The sequence below is a fragment of the Hemitrygon akajei genome, chromosome 5 (genome assembly GCF_048418815.1).
Source record: "Hemitrygon akajei chromosome 5, sHemAka1.3, whole genome shotgun sequence".
NCBI lineage: Eukaryota > Metazoa > Chordata > Chondrichthyes > Myliobatiformes > Dasyatidae > Hemitrygon > Hemitrygon akajei.
Window position 1 is genome coordinate 172463513 of NC_133128.1, and position 19704 is coordinate 172483216.

The following is a 19704-nucleotide window of genomic DNA, read 5'->3' on the forward strand; positions in this document are numbered from 1 at the left end:
TTTTTTTTTGTAAATTATATTCTTTCTGGTGTCTATGAATAAACACTTGTTAAAATCCTGTATCAGGTGAAGCCTCAGAGGTAATTAATTCTTAAAGCCTTCTTGCCATTATTTTCTGTTCTCTAGTATTTAATAGAGGCCATTTGTTTACCTAAGGTTTAAAGAGTATTTATTAAGATCCATTCCATTCTTGTACTGTTCAATAAAACAGGACAGACTCAGGAGATTCTCTTCAACAACATCCATAAAAGTCTAATTATTAAGAAAGTTTGAAGATTTTTAAATAAATGTTTAATTTCCAAATAGATTTCAAAATAATAATTGTAATAAAGAACCATCACCAGATTTTAATGTTTAACGTTTAGTCATTGATAGTTTCTTTTAAAAAATTGTAGTGTTTGGATCCTGACAAAAATGCTTAAATTTAAATCTTTATTTAAATTTCCACTGTCATATAAAATTCACAGAATAGTCCTCTCACCAGAATCAGGTTTAATATCACCAGCATAAGCCACGCAATTTGTTAACGTTGTGGCAGCAGTTCAATGCAATACACTATAAATATAGGAAAAATGAATTACAGCAAGCGTATATGTATATTGAACAATTACTTTAAAATAAGTAGTGCAAAAACAGAAATAGAAATTTTTTAAAAAGTAATGAGGTAGTGTTCATGGGTTCAATGTCCATTTAGAAATCGGATGGCAAAGGGGAAGAAGCTGTTCCTCAGTCACTGAGTGTGTGCCCTCAGGATTCTGTACCTCCTGCCTGATGGTAAGAAGGAGAACGAGGCATATCCCGGATGGTGGGGGTCACCAGAGAGATGCTGCCTTCCTGAGGCATTGCACCTTGAAGATGTGTAACCCAATGTAAGATATCCTTGAAGATATCCAATATGCAAGTGGAAAGGTACTGAACCCCAAAGCCTCTGGCTTTTTTTTAAGCTGCTCTCTAATCCTTAAAGATCTAGACAGTTCAACCGCCTGTATTAAATCATTAACTACTGCTCAGCCTTCAATGTACCTCAGTAAATTTGGCAATTTACCCTAAATCTTCACTCCTCAGCCTCAGCTCTTTTTAGGAATTATTCAGTTATTATATGTAAACAGTAATTTTATCTAATGACATAAAATACCATTCAAAGTTAACTGGAGAGAATATTCTTTTCAAAAGTTATTCATGAATGACTTATGTCATAGTTTCATTCTTGATTACTCTACAATGAGTGGATTACCTTAGTTTCTGAATTCTTAACCACAATGTTCTTGGCCTTCGATTCAACACTTATCATTGCTTTAACAATGATGTCAAGGTAGTTCAGTGTGGAAAATTCCTGCAAAACAGATTTAGATGCACTCATAAGAATTGTAAAATGGTGTTCTTATAAAAGGTTAGTGCACACTGATCATAGATATATTTACCTCCAGGAAAGTAGTGTTCCATAACCGTGAATGCAAGACCAGAAATGCATTGCTATCGAGGCCTTTGAGGGGACACTTTATGTTAACACATTTGGCACTCTGACTGTCACCACATTCCTGAGGAATATAAAGGCAAAAGGTCAGTTTAGATGCAGAAAGAAAATATTTAAAAATAAGTTCTTAAAATTACACTTGTACTCACCAGGGTTATGTACTTTCTTTTATCAGAAAATAAGGAAGAAATCAATCCTGGATTATTTTTATTGTCCTTGAGTTCCCTTCTCTTTCTTGGTTGAATCGGAATTTCCTACAACAAAATAACTGTGAGTATGCTGTGCAGATCACAAAATGCTCCATAAATTTAGTCTATAATTAGGTTAAAGAATGTCTTATAAAACTATCCTTTGAGCTCAGGAGATCTAAAAGGTAAAGATTTGATCACTAACCCGCCAAATTAACTAACTTTAAACAATACAATGTTTGGGTTGCTGTAAGAGACCAGACTGAGAAGAGAGAAAAATCATACATCTTGGGGTTCTGACTCTTCTTAGTGATTTTTAGATTTCTTGACTTTCAGGGTTTGAAAGTATGAGACTGTTCAACATTGCCAGCATCTTCTGGGACTGAAATACATTTCATGCCATAAGATAAAACTTAATTTTCAATATTCCCATCACTGTTAAAATATTTGTCCTTTTAAACAAAAATCATGTTGATAATAGCAAAATCATTATTAAATGAAGGAAAATTAAATACAGATTATTTTAATTTTACATTACATTCTTTAAAAATAACAAAAGATATTTTTGAGGCTGTATGTGTTGATTAAATCTCAGTGAAAGGCTTATTGAGAAAATAAGGAGGCATGGGATCCAAGGGGACATTGTTTTGTGGATCCAGAACTGGCTTGCCCACAGAAGGCAAAGAGTGCTTGTAGATGGGTCATATTCTGCATGGAGGTCGGTGACCAGTGGTGTGCCTCAGGGATCTGTTCTGGGAGTCCTACTCTTTGTGATTTTTATAAATGACCTGGATGAGGAAGTGGAGGGATGGGTTAGTAAGTTTGCTGATGACACAAAGGTTGGGGGTGTTGTGGATAGTGTGGAGGGCTGTCAGAGGTTACAGCGGGACATTGATAGGATGCAAAACTGGGCTGAGAAGTAGCAGATGGAGTTGAACCCAAATAAGTTTGAGGTGGTTCATTTTGGTAGGTCAAATAGGATGGCAGAGTATAGTATTAATGGTAAGACTCTTGGCAGTGTGGAGGATCAGAGGGACCTTGGGGTTTGAGTCCATAGGACACTCAAAAATGCTGTGCAGGCTGACTCTGTGGTTAAGAAGGCTTATGGTGCATTGGCCTTCAGCATTGTGGGATTGAGTTTAAGAGCTGAGAGGTAATGTTGCAGCTATATAGGACCCAGGGCTGACCCCACTTGGAGTACTGTGCTCAGTTCTGGTCACCTCACTACAGGAAGGATGTGGAAACCATAGAAAGCGTGCAGAGGAGATTTACAAGGATGTTGCCTGGATTGGGGAGCATGCCTTATGAGAATAGGTTGAGTGAACTCAGCCTTTTCTCCTTGGAGCGACGGAGGATGAGAGGTGACCTGATAGAGGTGTATAAGATGATGAGAGGCATTGATCGTGTGGATAGTCAGAGGCTTTTTCCCAGGGCTGAAATGGCTAGCACGAGAGGGCATAGTTTTAAGGGGCTTGAAAGCAGGTACAGAGGAGATGTCAGGGGTAAGTTGTTTTTTTTAAAAAAAAGCAGAGAGTGGTGAGTGTGTGGAATGGGCTGCCAGCAACGGTGGTGGAGGCAGATACGATAAGGTCTTTTAAAGAGACTACTGGATAGGTATATGGAGCTGAGAAAAATAGAGGGCTATCGGTAACCCTAGGTAATTTCTAAGGTAGGGACATGTTCGGCACAGCTTTGTGTGTTGAAGGGCCTGTATTGTGCTGTAGGTTTTCTATGTTTCTATGAAAGCACAATTTGGCAAGAAAGTGAATCAGCATAAGGCCTAGAAATAGTTAAGTCAGCCTCAGCTTTGAGAAAATTGTCAAAGATTAACTACCTTTAAGTTTCGTCTGTTAATTTCTTCTTGGGGCTGACAGGCTGCATAATTGATGCCTCTTGAGTCCATTTTCATCAAATAGAGCAGCCACTTTCCATTGTAGATCTCCTTTGGCCACATGATTTGTAGCCAAGCATCATCCAGAGTTTTAAGTGATCTTCCCAAATTGATAATCTGTGAGGAGAAAATGTTTGCAGAGTAGATAAAATAATGGCTACCATTGTTCATTTAAGTAGCTGCTGCTAAACTAGACAAATTTTTAAAACAATACATTGCAAGGTTATTTGGATTGCTTTAAAACAGGAAACTAAATTTTTCTTTACAAAAGCACACTTACCCTGAACTCATACTGAATCAGGCTTCCAACATCCTCCTCAGTCTTCATAGCACTCTCACCTACTTTTGAACCTCCGAAGTACACCTGGGATGGTTTTGCAGCACTTTTCAAACACAGAGATGCAAGTTTGTTTTTATTGTTATAATAGCTTTCCTCTATCCAGCATACACCCATGGAATACTCAAAATACACCTACATCAAAAAAAAAGGACAGAACGAAAGAACTTCTACTTACCCAACTACAGACAAAAGCAGTTCGATCACTACTCGAGCAGTAGCGACAGATGCCCGATTAACCTGTTCACTGGTCCTGTAAACAGAAACCAAAAGTTCCATCATAAGCTATCAAATTAATCAAAAATTATATACAGATATCCTGCTCGCATAAATGATCAAGGAAAACAGGAGGTGTGGCCTAGCAAAGCAGAATGCTCAAAAGTTCCGTTTCAACTTAACTGATGTAAACTTAAATAAATTGGATACAGCTTTTGTTTTAAATTACTGTTGAGAAATGTTGCATTTCCCAGATTGGACAACTAGCCAGTTATCGACTGCACAAGCACAGACATCAGTGATAAGCAGGGCAGGAAATTAAATGTTGGTTCATTTAAGTTAAATGTACTCGAAGTAACAAGAACTGCAATTGTGATACACTGGCACGCTATTTTACTATTTGTTAATAAAGATCATCTTACAGATAAAATGTAAACTTAGATATAAAAGTGTGCGTTGACACATCAACAGATCTTTAGGATTACAAACTTGATCTACTGCACTATTGACAACTGCAATTTTTCAGTTTGATTTACGTTTCAAGCTGCAAGTTGATGCTCAGATTTCTGGTGTTCAGGGTAATTCCAGCAGTGCTCATGATCAAGTAGAAAGTCACCTGGAAATCAAAATTGCATTGCATTAGATTTATGTTAAGCACAAATCAACATCATGTGCAGATTATGGTCAATTCTTGCATTTTATATTGAAAAGCAGAAACAACTTAAGTATGTGTAATAAAACAGAAAAGTTAAAAAGCATACCTCTGATCCTCTCTTCAAAGGATTTCCCAATTCACAGTGTGCTCGAGACCCATTCTGATTGGCTGAGCATGACACTTCGTCCTAATTTAAAAATCAAATGAAATAGAAACGGTTAAACACAAGTCTCTGTTAAAGTAACCCATCAATCAAAAGACAATAATAACAAAAACAGTGGATTTTGGCCAATAAATATACCACTCTGGTCTCCTGCTTGACTCGTTCCTACTATGCAATGTGCTGGTTGGTTTCATTTGAAGCAGATGTGCATAATGGATGTGGGGAAATTGAGGATAAGACATAGAAATAAATCAGGATTCTCACTCAAATTTTTACCCTGCTCAGAAATGAATCATGTGTGTAAGACGGTGGCACGGTAGCATCATGGCTAGCACAACGCTTTACAGTACAGGTGATCCCAGTTCAATACCCGCCTCCGCCTATAAGGAGTTTGTACTTTCTCCCTGTGACTGCCTAGGTTTCCTCTGGGTGCTCTGGTTTCCTCCCACAGACCAAAGAGGTACTGGTTGGTAGGTTAATAGGATTAGGCTGGGATTAAATTGGGGGACCGCTGTGCAGCATGGCTTGAAGGCCTGGAAGGGCCTACTCCACACTGTATCAATAAATAATAAGTAGATAGATATTAGGAAAGGACAAAGTAGGCACGTACGATGAAAGTTAAGTTCTTTAGGAAGTTTATGTACACTCTCATTCTGGCCAAAGATGATAACCTTGAGGCTTATGGGACTGCTAGCATCCATTCATGCATATTTCAACCAAAGGCACAACCTGGGGCCAGGCATGTAAAAACCATAAAATGGGAGAAAGATGCCACACTCACTGGATTTTGAGTTGATATGACCCGATATGCAGAGTAAGTCAATGTATCTGGAAGTGTTGCAATCAAGTGAGACTCATGTGCATCATCCCCATCTCTGTCCGGGTCTTTTGGATCTGATGGCTTGTTAGAGACAGTTATTTCCAGCACTACATCCTTCTGGTCACTTAATTTAAATACTGGTAAATTATCCTCCCTACAGAAACACAGTAACAGGGGGGGAAAACAATTTAGTTCACAGTTCACATCAACACACACGCCAAAATTATTTCTCCACGCTCCATTAAAGGAAATGTTTTGTGGGTTGCTCCTGATAAATATTTAGTCTTTTTAAATTTATTACTAACTCTTTTCCAAACTAAAAACTTATATTTTGTTAATTGATACAACTGATGGACCACATCCAGATGCTTGGTTTGGCAATTGTTCTGCCCGTGACTGCAAGAAACTGCAGGGAGTCGTGGATGAAGCTCAGCACGTGATGGAAACCAGCTTCCCCTCCATGGACTCTGTCCACACTTCTCACTGCCTCAGTAATCAAAGACCCCACCCACCCTGGACATTCTTTCTTTTCCCCTCCTCAATCAGGCAGGAGGTACAAAAGCCCGATGTAAGGCTAATAAAATGGCTTCTCTGTAATGCTAACTGCTGAGGTAATGGCTTCTCTGCAGCAGCATGTTTGGGTTATAACCAGAGATAACGGGACTTTGGAATTCAGTTGCAAACCAATGGGCGAGATGTTATTCTTGTCTGTGTGAAAGCTGTGGGTTTTCGCGGGCTTTGGGGAGAAGGCGCGAGGGGAATGAAGACAGGAGGCGTGACTTGAGTCGTCGGTGGCCTGCCCGACCCTCCGGGCTCCGGTGGGAGCCGGAGGTCGACGACGATCGGAGGAGGAATCAGCGAAGTGGAACTGTGAGCTCCAATGAATTGTGCATGAACTGTTTAATAAGATTCTTGGCGCCTTTTATTTTATATTTTGTTTCTCTACTAACCCCACAGTCAAATATAAAATCTTAATCGTTTAGCTGCATATTGTGTACTGCTTGTTATTTCGGGGTACTGATTTGACACAGGGGACACTTCACGCAGCATGTACCCAAACGTTTGGCCGGGCAAGGGGGTCCTCACCCCCGAGGTCATGCCACTAGGAAAAGCGAGTATTATAATGACAATATATATCACTAGGCTCGAAAACAGCTTCTAACCTGCTGTTTCAAGGCTATTGAAAGATTCCCCAGTATGATAAAGTGGGCTCTCAGCCTCCCAATCTACTTCATTATAATCTTGCAACACTGGCTACCTGCACCACACTTCCTCTATAGATTACATTATCCTTCCATCTTGTAACTGCCTCAATCCACTGTGTAATGATTTAACTAGTACAAATAGTATGCAAGACAATTTTCAATGTACCTCAGTACACGTCACAATAATAAGCAAATCCCTCTTCCGTATTTCAAACTATTCCTACAGGTGCACAAGGTAAAGGAACTCTTACTCAAGTTGTGCATCTCATCCACTGAATCCAACAAATACAACTGAAGTGCTTAAATGAAAACAAAAGTCAAATTTAAAATAAACTTACATGGGTAAAGGAACAAATTTGTTCTGTTGGTTTTGAATCCTGGAGCCAAACCGATACTTCAGTTGAAGATTACTCTGGCAAATGTTGTCAGCTCCACAACCTTGCTTCATAAACTGGACCTATATTAAAATTACCAAACAAGAAGAGCCTTGCTGAGTAATCCAGCAATATTTCAATGCAACGAAGCCTAATGAAGCCATCTGGTGAGCAAGCAGAGTCTTCAACTTCAGGAGCAATTTATTAGAAAGCTTGAGTTCAAACACATACTTTGAAGTCAAAACAAAATATCATGTAAGAGTAGCTGCAATATAGAAAAAAGTGTACAATACCTAACTTACAAATATGCATGGATTTTACTTCCATACACATAAGAAAATGAGAAGCAGAACCAAAGTTAGGCAACTTAGTCACCTCCTCCATCATTCAATAAAATCATGGCTGGTGTTCTACCTCACGTAGAAGAAAAAAGTTGAGTTGAGAAAATTCCAACAAACCTTAAGTTTTTGGTGAGTTTTACAAAGCATACAACTTCTTTTGCTTCCTCCTCCCATGTTGAAAGTTGAATATTTAAGAAAATTACAATCATATTGATGTTTGAGTTCACAAAACAGTAAAAATAGGAAATAGCAAACCTCCTGTTTTTTTAAAAAGACAATATTACCTACAAATCAGACCACTGACCTTTGTAACAAAAGGTTCACTCTGATCAAGGACAGGATTCAAGTCCTTTAAATTAGAAAACTGCCTTTTCTTGCGCCGAGACTGATTGATCATCACCCCAACTGATATGGGAACAGGGCGCAGTTTATCTTTGATATTGCTCTGAAAACACAAAACACAAACAGTCTCCACTTAAACAAGTACCATTTTCGCCATCTTTCTATCAATACAGATATCCCAAAATAAACTATAATTTTGTTTGTAGTGATAAATTGTCAATGTGGAAACAACTTCCAATATATAATACTGAGCCAATTTACCCAAAAATGCTTAAAAATATTATAACATAGCTACTGTCAACTACTGTATGACACCCAATTTAAATAATTTTTTACTGGAATGTACCTACTAAATGCTTAAATGTAGATTCTAAAGATGAGCTTCAGCAGCACAAAATACTTGTGCCCTAGTAAATACATTAAAGGAAGGTTCGCTGGTGTACGGTGCTGACAAGTGAGTGAAGCTGGCAGGAGACAAAGTATTTTTAATGCGAGTCACGGGATGAGCATGCCAAGCAGTGAACAGCCTATAAAGATGCACTCTTTCAAGGCTAGAGCATTACAATGCCTCCACGAAAAAATGACAGTTGCTGCTACTAGACACAAATTCTTGTCAAACAAGGCTTCATTGGTGCATCATTACTTTATTCCCAAGTTAGAGCTTCGACACACACTGGACTACAATCTGTTTGTTCGTATATTCTTACCAACACTAAAACTTGGCTATTTCTACCTCCACAATATTATACCTCTCAGGCTGCTTCAACTTTACAACAGTTCATACTTGTATTTATATCTTTGTAATCTCCAAACCTGACTACTAGAGTATATTGCAATCCAACCTATATGGGAACCTACATTAGCCAAATTTTTAGTCATGTACTCCAATATTTTGAAGCTTGCTTTCTGTTTTTGCACAGCAGATTTCCTCTAAAGTGCTTTGGGATGCTTTACTTATTTGATTTGTTGTGGTTGAGTAAATTCCCCTCTGATTTCTCAATAAAAGCACTAAAGTTAACAAGAGAGTCCTCTGTTGAACCAGAGTCAATATTTCCATTTGCTTTGCCAACCCATTCCTTAAGTTTCGACTACAATCTCCACTAACCAGTTTCATTTGATAGAGATACGCTCATGAACGAGTCAACACCAAGAATATTTGAAATCAATAAACATAAATAAAATGGTAGTTAATCTGATCAGTGCATAACATGGTGTCAAGTTTGCACGGTTTGTGTTTATCAGTTAAAAATCAGCTGAAAAACCTGCTCTGAATGTGCTATAGCCCAACTGGTTCAAGACAACCACGTACCCTCCCTATGTTCGGTAGGAGTTTGCTGAGATTTGGTATGTCATCAAATTTCTACCAATGTACAGCAGAGAGCATTCTGGATTGGTTGCACCGGTACCTGGTATGGAGGCTCTAACACACAGGATTGAAAGAGGCTGCAGAAGGTTGTAGAGGTACAAGCCTCCCACCATCAATGACATCTTCAAAAGGCAGTGCCTCAGGAAGGTGCCCATCCATCACTGAGGACCCTCACCATCCAGGACATGCCCTCTTCTCATTACTATCATCAGGAGTATGAAGACCTACACTCAATGTTTTAGGAACAGCTTCTTCCCCTCTGCCACCAGATTTCTGAAAGGCCTATAAGCTCATGCCTCACTGTTCCTCTTTGTTAAGTATGTGAGGAGCAAGAAGAACAACTGCATTGTGTGATTAAATACTTTTACTGAGCTCTCTTAGTAATGGTATACAATGGGCAACTTACAGGGAGCTAGGAACCGAGCCCGCCAAGACAAAAGCACGTGTATTTGAAAGCGTATAAGAAGAGAGAGCCCTCCATATGTGGGAGGCCCAAACAATTCGCCATGCGATATATTGGCCACACGTGCACTTGCCACATTCCCGCAATCGATGCAACACAGCTTACTGCTTTGCACGTCTTTAAAATTGAAACTTAATAGCAATGTTTTACATCTTGCATTGTACTGCTGCCACAAAATAACAAATTCCACAACATGTCAGTGATAATAAATATCAAGTTCAAATCTAATTGTCATTCAACCATATATGAATACCCATGAACACAGCCAAATGAAACAGTGTTACTCTGGGGCCAAGGTGCAAAACAGTCACTCGCAGCACGAGCACATCCAGTCACTCAAAAAAAAAATCATCCAAGTCCCTGAGTCCATGAATGTTGCAGCAGTCTACAGTTGAACAAAATACATGGTCTTCTGACGAGTGAAAAATGGAGGAGCGCTGATTCCCATACGTTTGCTACGCCACACCGCCGCAGACTTGCCGCATTCCACATTAATCGTATCCAACAGGGTCTCGCGATCACAAGAAAAGCAACCAAGATGACCACTCGCCGTTAAAAGACTGCACACCGACTCTCTGACAGTACAATCCACACCAAGTCCAGCTCCTTCCGTTTCTCCACCAAACAGCAACTCACTGATGGAGCAGACCTGCATTACTTTAAGTTCCTGATGTCCAGCAGGGTCTTGCTGGGCATTAAGATACATTTAAAAAAGCCAGTGATACCTGTGGTTGACCCTGTGAAAACTGCTGCAGCTGAGCATGCCACCATCTTCCCAGAAATTCTAATGATTCTGAAATCCTAACATTATTTTAATGAGTCTAATTTCATTCATCAACACCAGGCTAACTTTTGAATGTTTACATTTGAAAAACTCTCACCTGAAACTTAAGGGTAGGTGAGACACATTCCTCGTGATCTTGCCTTCTTAATACAATGCTGCCCGAAAGCTGATTGCCCTGCTCATTCTCTTGACCTTCAAAGGAGACTCTTGGTTTCAGACCCAGCTTCTTTCTTTCACTATCAGCTTCAAGCTGGTAGCCCAAGACTAAGCAGAGAATTAATCATTTTAAAAACTCATCTGATAAAATGTGCAAAATAGACATGGGATTTTTTTTTCTTTCACTTACTTATCTTGGGATTGAAATCTTTGAAGGAAGCTTTATACTTAAAGCATGCCTGCACAGTCACACTGTAAAGCAAACACCAAGAAACAAAACAGCTATCAATCATTTCCTGCTGGAAAGAAGTTAATGACAATCAGCTAGAAAATAATCAGTGGTCAGAGAATATATCTCGCTAAATTTTATAAATATAAAATACATAGATGAAAGAGGTGCTTTACTAAGATGCTCAGTATTGTCTGAGTATAGCACCATTACAACAGATAATGAATTTCTACTAATTTATTAAACATGAATCTATCCATAAAAGTTGTGTGGTAATTTACCTCCAGTGTAAAAACAAGGTTAAACACAAGGAAATCTGCAGATGCTGAAAATTCAAACAACAACACGCACAAAATGCTGGTGGAGCACAGCAGGCCAGGCAGCATCGATAGGGAGAAGCGCTGTCGACGTTTCGGGCCGAGACCCTTCATCAGGACTGGTTGTTGTCATGGATGATTTGGCTTGCCCAATATAGACTGGGACTTCCTTAGCACAAAGGTTTAGACCGGACAGAATTTGACACATCGAAGGAGGTTTCTTAAATCAGTTTAGAGATCGTCCAAACAAAGGAAGGGCCATTCTAGATCTGTGCTGGGGAATGAGCTTGGCCAGGTTGCTGGCCTTTCAGTGGGACAACATTTATGACACAGTGATCACAACTCCTTGAGTTTTAAGTTAGCTAAGAATAAATAGTGACCTTGTGGGAGAGTATTAAATGGAGGCAGGGCCCATTATAAATGTGTTAGGCTGGAATGTGGGAGAATTAATCAGGAACTGCTGTTGTAAGTTCACATCTGACATGCGGAGGGTGCTTAAAGATCAACTGATAGAATACATGGTGAAGAGGAGTTAGAGTGGCTGGTAGAATTGCGCGGGCACAGCAACTTGAGTCTAAACATGGATAACACTAAAGAGATGATTGCGGCCTTTAGGAAGGGGCAAGCTGATCACTCCTCACTGCACGTAGGCGGCTTCTCTGTGGAGAGAGTTAGGAGCATCAAGTTTCTGGAAGCGCACATAATGGACAAACTCACCCGGTCCCTCAACCCTACCCCTTTAGTCAAGCAAGCACAGAACAATCTCCATTTTTTTTTTGGAAGAGATTGAGGTGACCAAGGCTCCTCCCACCTCATTCTAGCCAATATTTACAAAAGCAACAATAGTAATGCCCTGACCTGCTGCATCACCATCTGGTACGGCAATTGTGAGGCATCCGACTGCAAGACCCCATACAGGATCTTTGGGGTCTCTCTTCCACCCATCCAAGATACTTACCAGGAATGCTGCATATGCAGGACCCTTAGCATTGTCAATGATCCCTCCCATCTGTCCAACAAACTCTTTGACCTCTACCATCAGGCAGGAGGTACCACAGCATTAAGACAAAGAATGTTAGGATGGGAAAAAGTTTATTTCCCCAGGCCATGAGACTACTGAACTCACTGCCACCACCCAGATATCACCACATGTGAACCGCCAGTGGTATTACACAGTTTACTTTTTAAAACCTGTGGCATAAATGCATTTTTGCCTTCTGAGTTCTTTTAATTTATGAAATGGAAAGAAAGATATTAATTTCAAGAAAGGCAGGCTAAGCTTAACTACCTATTTTTACCCCCCCCCCCCCCCACCAAGAAAGATTGGCTAAAAATTCATTCTCTACTCAAAAGATCATTGACTTTTGGATTATTTTATCTAGAACTTACGGATCACACTAACATACTGCGAGTTGAGAATAGAACAATTCTTTTTAAATAAACGCAGGGGCTCCCTGAGACGTGAAAATTATTTCAAGTGTTGCTCCAGGGCAAAAAGGTTGAGAAAGGCTGGTGTAGAACATTGTCAAAGGATGCATCAGTTGCAGATACAGATCTAAAAATGGCAGGTGGAATTTAATCTGGCCGTGTGAGAGGTTTGGGAGATCAAATGTACAGTATATTGCTAATGGCAGGGCCCCTTAACCATGTGAATATACAGGGTCCAAATCGAAGCGGTTACATAAATTGGTAGGGTGAGAAAGAATGCAGATGGTATGCTGGCCTTGATTAGTCAAGGCATTGAGTTCAATAGTCAGGAAGTTGTGTTGTAGCTTTATAAAACTCTGCTTTAGGTCACATCTGGCATATTCTGGTCACCACTTAAAGGGAAGGATGTGGAGGCTTTGGAGAGAGTACAGAAGAGGTTTACCAGAATATTGCCTGGCTTAGAGGGCAATGCTATGAGAAATTGGTCAAACGTTGGTTCTTTTCTCTGAAGCAGCCAAAGCTCAGGAAACACGTGACCGAGGTTTGTATGATTATTAGAGGCGTCGATAGAGTGGAAAGTCGGTATAATTGTCCTAGGGTCAAAATGTCTAATTGTAGAGGGCAATGGACTTAAGGTGACTGGGGATAAATTCAAGAAAGATGTGAGGGGCAAGTTTACAGCAGAGAATGGCAGTAATACCTGGAACGTACGGCTGAGGTGGTGGTGGAGGTTAAGATGATCTTAGACAGGCACATGAATACACAACGAATGAAGGGATATGGATATTGTTTAGGCTGAAGAGCCCAGTTATTCACTTAACTACTAGGATAAATAGTTTATTATAACACGGCAAGCCAAAGGGCTGGTTTCTGTGCTGTACTGTTCTATGTTCATAGATCTGGTATCTCCCAGAGATTACCTTCATCATGGGTTGAAGAGTTTGCTCCTGTGATGTACCGTTCTACTCACTACGTGCTATGAACCCTCCCTTGTCCAACTTCCACAACCTCTCCCCACCCAAAAAATCCTGGGGCTCAGTTAGATTTTACACTACAACAAAACATTTGACAACTATGATTAACAGAGTTGGAAACCTTACATTAATATAGGTGCTTGCTATTGCTTTAAGTTACTTACCAAATGCTTTTGTTATTCTGGCAATTCTTTTTATTAATATCAATATCCTTAGGAAAAGTAACAATATTTTTCTCAATTGTTATAACAGGCCGAGCCCTGAGGAAGAACAAAATAATTAGCTCAGTAACAACAAGTTGGCTTAAAATTCATTAGTCCAGGGGTTCCCAACCTTTTTTATAGCATGGACCAATGCCATTAAGCAAGGGGTCGATGGTCCCCAGGTTGGGAGCCCCTGCACTAGTCCATGAAAACACGTCAAAGTGGCACAGAGAAGGGGGCTACATCAGTGATTTTTATGCATGCACTTTGTGCAGGGGAGTTGCGGACTAACATGAGATACAAAGTACCAAGTCTTCCTCCTCAATAAATATTAAACTGGTATTTGGAGGAGTCTTGTGCAGAAAATGAAAGTGATGACCAAATTCACACAGACATTTCTTAATGACGAGGCGATGACTTCAAGTCCCTCCCTTACTTGGGAGCCACTTTGGGAGTGCTCACTGCAAAGATGGCAATGCTGGGAGAGGGAGATGTCCCGATTCATGGACACCACAGACACCAATGGAAGAGGTCGTATAGTACATTCCAGAAGCTTCCCTTCAGCATGGCCTGCCCTGAACGTCTGGGCATTTCCAGCAGCTCTGCGTTTCTCAGCCTTTAAATTTTTGGTTTAGTTTCCTTTCCACTCTATTTGCCTTTCTTTCACTGTTTTTATGCTCCCTTGTTTCCTTATTAGCCTTTCAACCAGATCTCTTCACAGCTTATCCCCATGGCTGCTCCAGCCTCACCCTATCAACAACATTCCGGTTGTCTCATCCAACTCTCCACAACACTGTTTTCCGTCTTAAAGCTAAGCTGCTTTCTCCTTCTCCATTCTCAAAGTTGAACGTGTTGTAGAATCCTTAAAAAAAATACTGCTTAAGGGCTCACCTGTACATGAAGACCGCATCACTAAGTGATCCAACAGCCACGTCAGGATAGCCATTCCCATCTAGATCCATGTTGCCCGCAAGAGAGTAGCCAAAGTGACTGACAGAAGGATCTCTCACCTCAAGGATCTAGTGAATTTGAAATAATTACATTTCACTATTAGCTTAAGAAGTTAAAGCATGCATCTAGACACGTGATAGCTGGCAGCTTCAAAATAAGTGCTATGAGCTGGATTTCTGTTATGTAAAGTTCAAAATTAACTATATTTTAAAATAAACCTCATTGTAAAGCTCTTTGAAATGTCCTAGGGCCATGTTTGAGTACTTTTTTAAAAAATGCAAGACTTCCTCTAATGAATTACATGACAGTAATTCCAAAGATGCTATAAACAGCGAGGAGGTCAGTTGTAGACTGCAGGGTGATATTAGAAACTTAGAAAACCTACAGCACAATACAGGCCCTTCAGCCCACAAAGTTGTGTTGAACATGTCCCTACCTTAGAAATTACTAGGCTTAACTACAGCCCTCTATTTTACTAAGCTCCATGTACCTATCTAAAAGTCTATTAAAAGACCCTATCGTACCCGCCTCCATCACCACTGCCGGCAGGCCTTTCCACGCACTCACCACTCTGAGTAAAAAAAACTTACCCCTGACATCTCCTCTGTACCTGCTCCCCAGCACCTTAAACCTGTGTACTCTTGTGGCAACCATTTCAGCCCTGGGGAAAAGCCTCTATCCACACGATCAGTGCTTCTCATCATCTTATACACCTCTATCAGGTCACCTCTCATCCTCTGTCACTCCAAGCAGAAAAGGCCGAGTTCACTCAAACTATTCTCATAAGGCATGCTCCCCAATCCAGGCAACATTGTTGTAAATCTCTTCTGCACCCTTTCTATGGTTTCCACATCCTTCTTATAGTGAGGCGACCAGAACTGAGCACAGTACTCCAAGTGGAGTCTGACCAGGGTCCTATATAGCTGCAACATTACCTCTCAGCTCCTAAATTCAACTCCACGATTGATGAAGGACAATACACTGTACACTTTCTTAACCACAGAGTCAACCTGCACAGCTGCTTTGAGTGTCCTATGGACTCGGACCCCAAGATCCCTCTGATCCTCCACACTGCCAAGAGTATTACCATTAATACTATATTCTGCCATCGTATTTGACCTACCAGAATGAACCACTTCACACTTATCTAGGTTGAACTCCATATTGGCCAGTTGCTAAAATGGACAAAGCAATGGCAGATGGAATTTAACCCTGATAAATGCGAGGTGATGCACAAAAGGAAGATTAAACAGATGGTGGGGCCCTTGGGAAAACGGAGGGAAAATGTAGTACTGTACAAGTGTAAGGATCCATGAAGCTAGTAGATAAGTTGGTAAAGATGACATACATGATAGTTTTCTTCATTAGACAGGGAATGGAAGATGGACGCAGAGATATTGCAATTAGGCCACTTCTGAAGAACCGTGTACAGTTCTGGTCATCGCACTGCAGAAACATATTGATTGCCTTGAAGGGGTTGCAGAGAAGATTCACTCAGGCATTACCTGGGCTGGAGAACTCCAGTTTGGAGAAATTGGATAGGTTGGCTTTGTTCTTCTTGGTCAGGAAGAGGCTGAGAGAGGCCTGACAGGGGTGCACAAATTAGAAGTACCGGTAGCATGAATAGCAAGAAGTATTTATAGCAAGTGATAAGTTTAGAGGAGATCTGAGGAAGAATTTTCTCACCCAGACGAGTCATAGAAATCTGGAATGCACAATATGAGAGGGTGCTGTAGGCAGGGATCCTTACAACATTTCAGAGGTATTTCAATGATCATTCAATCACCAAGGCAGAGAAGATTATGAACCAAGTGCTGCACATGGGATTAGTATAGATGGTTGCTATAGACATGATGAGCCAAAGGACCCATTTCTGTGCTTTGCAAACACAGAAGTAAACTTGACACTAAGGAGGATTTCTAATACAAGTATTTTGCTTTTTTAGCTACAAAAGCCAACACATAAATGAAGAAAAAAAAATCAGCTAATGTTTCGCATATGGGCATCATGGTAGTGTAGTGGTTAGAACAACACTTTACAGTACCAGAGACCTGGGTTCGATTCCTGCTACTGCCTGTACGGAGTTTGTACATTCTCCCTGTGACTGCGTGCGTTTCTTTCGGGTGCTCCGGTTTTCTCCCACAGTCCAAAGCCATACCAGTCAATAGGTTAATTGGCTGTTGTAAATTGTCCTGTGATTAGGCTAGGATTAAACTTGAGCGGAGGGGGGAGGGGAGAACATTAGTTGCTGAGTGGCACAGCTTGAAGGCCTGGAAGGGCCTACTTCATGCTGTATGTCAATAAAGTACTAAAATAAATTAAAATGTGGCTCTGTAATGTGGTTTTTAAATTTAACATTGCCAGCAAACTTGTCAAAATCTACTGAGAATGTAATTCATCAATAACATCATGAATCCTGTCATATTTCTAGGCCTTATTTTAATTCAATGTGACTAGTTATTCCTGGAAACAGATCTTGCATTCCCAATGGAGCCAAGCTCATAATGGGAGATCCATGGTTTATAACAAAATGCTATCTCTTCAAATTCTCCACTAAAATGCACAAAATATAACCATGTTATTTGCTTAACTTTGAAAGCAAGCAAAATACGTTCTTACCAGATGGAGGTTTTATAATTAAACAAGTCAGGTGAACAGCAAGAATAAAAATTAACATACAAAACCAAATAATATACCCACACTCGTTCTGGAATTAACTGACTAGGTCACTACTACCTAGAAATTATAACATTCCCTCCTTACCATGTGGAGTAAAGGTACTGTCTGAAATCTAGTACACCTATTTGTGTTGAGATAGCAAGATCTTTAAAGAAGAGGTGGCTTTAAGGCTGATAACATCAAGACTAAAATTCTACACTAACAGACAATGCCCAATATCATTTGGAATGAGGTAACAGTGAAACAGCCTGTCAAAAAGACAAGCTAATTTACTTTATAAATTATAAATTTTTCACCCCATCCGCCCACCACCCCACTCAGGATAGGGTTCCCCTTGTCCTCACCTACCACCCCACCAGCCTCCAGGTCCAACGTATAATTCTCTGTAACTTCCGCCACCTCCAACGGGATCCCACTACCAAGCACATCTTTCCCTCCTCCCCCTTTCTGCTTTCCACAGGGATCGCTCCCTACGCGACTCCCTTGTCCACTCATCCCCCCCATCCCTTCCCACCAATCTCCCTCCTGGCACCTATCCTTGTAAGCGGAACAAGTGCTACACCTGCCCATACACTTCCTCCCTCACCACCATTCAGGGCCCCAGACAGTCCTTCCAGGTGAGGAGACACTTCACCTGTGAGTCGGCTGGTGTGGTATACTGCGTCCGGTGCTCCCGGTGTGGCCTTTTATATATTGGTGAGACCCGACGCAGACTGGGAGATCGTTTCGCTGAACACCTATGCTCGGTCCGCCAGAGAAAGCAGGATCTCCCAGTGGCCACACATTTTAATTCCACGTCCCATTCCCATTCTGATATGTCCTCTACTGTCAAGATGAATCCAAACTCAGGTTGGAGGAACAACACCTTATATACCGGCTGGGTAGCCTCCAACCTGATGGCATGAACATTGACTTCTCTAACTTCCGTTAATGCCCCTCCTCACCTTTCCAGCTCTTAGCTTCATCCCACCCCCTCCGGTCTTCTCCTATCATTTCGCATTTCCCCCTCCCCCCACTACTTTCAAATCTCTTACTATCTTTCCTTTTAGTTAGTCCTGACGAAGGGTCTCGGCCCGAAACGTTGACAGTACTTCTCTTTATAGATGCTGCCTGGCCTGCTGTGTTCCACCAGCATTTTGTGTGTGTTGTTTTTACTTTATAAAACACAGCAACCAACCAGAATCCATCAGTATAGTGTAGGAGCCATGTATCTGTTTTCTATCTGTATTGAATTCTGTGTTGCCAGTTTGCTTTGGTAACTAGTCACATGGGGTGGGGGGGGGGGGGTGGTAAAAGTGAGGGAACAAGTTGCATACTTGTGCTTTGTTCTGGCCAGTTCTGGTGATTGCCAGATGTCATATCTGTTGACCATTCAATTGCATCACTTCAAGATTGTTCACTTTGCTAGTTGCAAATAAAGATTTGAATACAGTTCTCCAACTTTGTGGAACATCACTACTGGAGTGATTGGAGGGTGCGTCATTCAAGGATAACAACCCGTGCTAGGTCGCCAGCAGCGGCAATTGGCTTATTAGAAATGGCCGCTACCACGCAGAATGGCACCAGAGTCTGAAGTAAATTTGAAGTAGGACCAGCAGTGCAGTTATAGTCAAATAAAAGCAGCCAACAATTACACCTTTCGCTATTCATCTGCAGTCAAAAGCAAAAATCATTATAATTGCAATTCACAGTAAGTGTTAGGTAAAGCAAGTTAAACAGCAGTTAATGCAACCAAATTGCTTGGTTGCAGCTATATCACTTCACTGTGAATGGCACATGAAAGGATTAACAACTGGATTTAAAAAATCAACAGAATAAAATTACTAGCATCATAAATTTTATTGTACGGTCTTAGACGAGTGTGTCTCCACAAAATCATTCTGTCTTCTCTAACCAGAAGCTCTGGATGAACTATGAGATCTGCAGTCTGCGGAGGGCCAGGTCAGTGGCAGTCAGCTCTAGTGACCAAGCTAAATACAAGAGGTCCTGATGTGATCTCTGGAAAGCCATCTCACGTACGAAATGGCAACTCGGGACCAAACTTAACTCGCTGAAGGAAGATCAACAGCCGTGGCAGGCTTGAACGTTCTCACCTTCTACAAACTGAAACCAAGTGGCCCAGATGAGCTCAATGTTCACTTTGACCAT

General features: G+C 40.8%; 1 protein-coding gene across 2 annotated transcripts in view; it reads right to left on the reverse strand.

Annotated features, from left to right (window-relative positions):
• The window catches only part of LOC140728462 (integrin alpha-6-like), a 94818-nt gene that overhangs the window by 8950 nt on the left and 66164 nt on the right, over nucleotides 1-19704 (reverse strand). For both annotated transcript variants that reach the window (XM_073047215.1, XM_073047216.1), the window contains exons 9-23: nucleotides 14818-14945; nucleotides 13888-13983; nucleotides 10966-11027; nucleotides 10717-10883; nucleotides 7969-8109; nucleotides 7288-7406; nucleotides 5706-5898; nucleotides 4868-4948; nucleotides 4643-4722; nucleotides 4069-4143; nucleotides 3834-3936; nucleotides 3497-3670; nucleotides 1624-1728; nucleotides 1422-1538; nucleotides 1235-1333 (exon numbers count right to left, since the gene is read on the reverse strand). In XM_073047215.1, coding sequence (XP_072903316.1) covers nucleotides 1235-1333; nucleotides 1422-1538; nucleotides 1624-1728; nucleotides 3497-3670; nucleotides 3834-3936; nucleotides 4069-4143; nucleotides 4643-4722; nucleotides 4868-4948; nucleotides 5706-5898; nucleotides 7288-7406; nucleotides 7969-8109; nucleotides 10717-10883; nucleotides 10966-11027; nucleotides 13888-13983; nucleotides 14818-14945 — 1740 coding nt within the window. The remainder of the gene's footprint in view (nucleotides 1-1234; nucleotides 1334-1421; nucleotides 1539-1623; nucleotides 1729-3496; nucleotides 3671-3833; nucleotides 3937-4068; nucleotides 4144-4642; nucleotides 4723-4867; nucleotides 4949-5705; nucleotides 5899-7287; nucleotides 7407-7968; nucleotides 8110-10716; nucleotides 10884-10965; nucleotides 11028-13887; nucleotides 13984-14817; nucleotides 14946-19704) is intronic.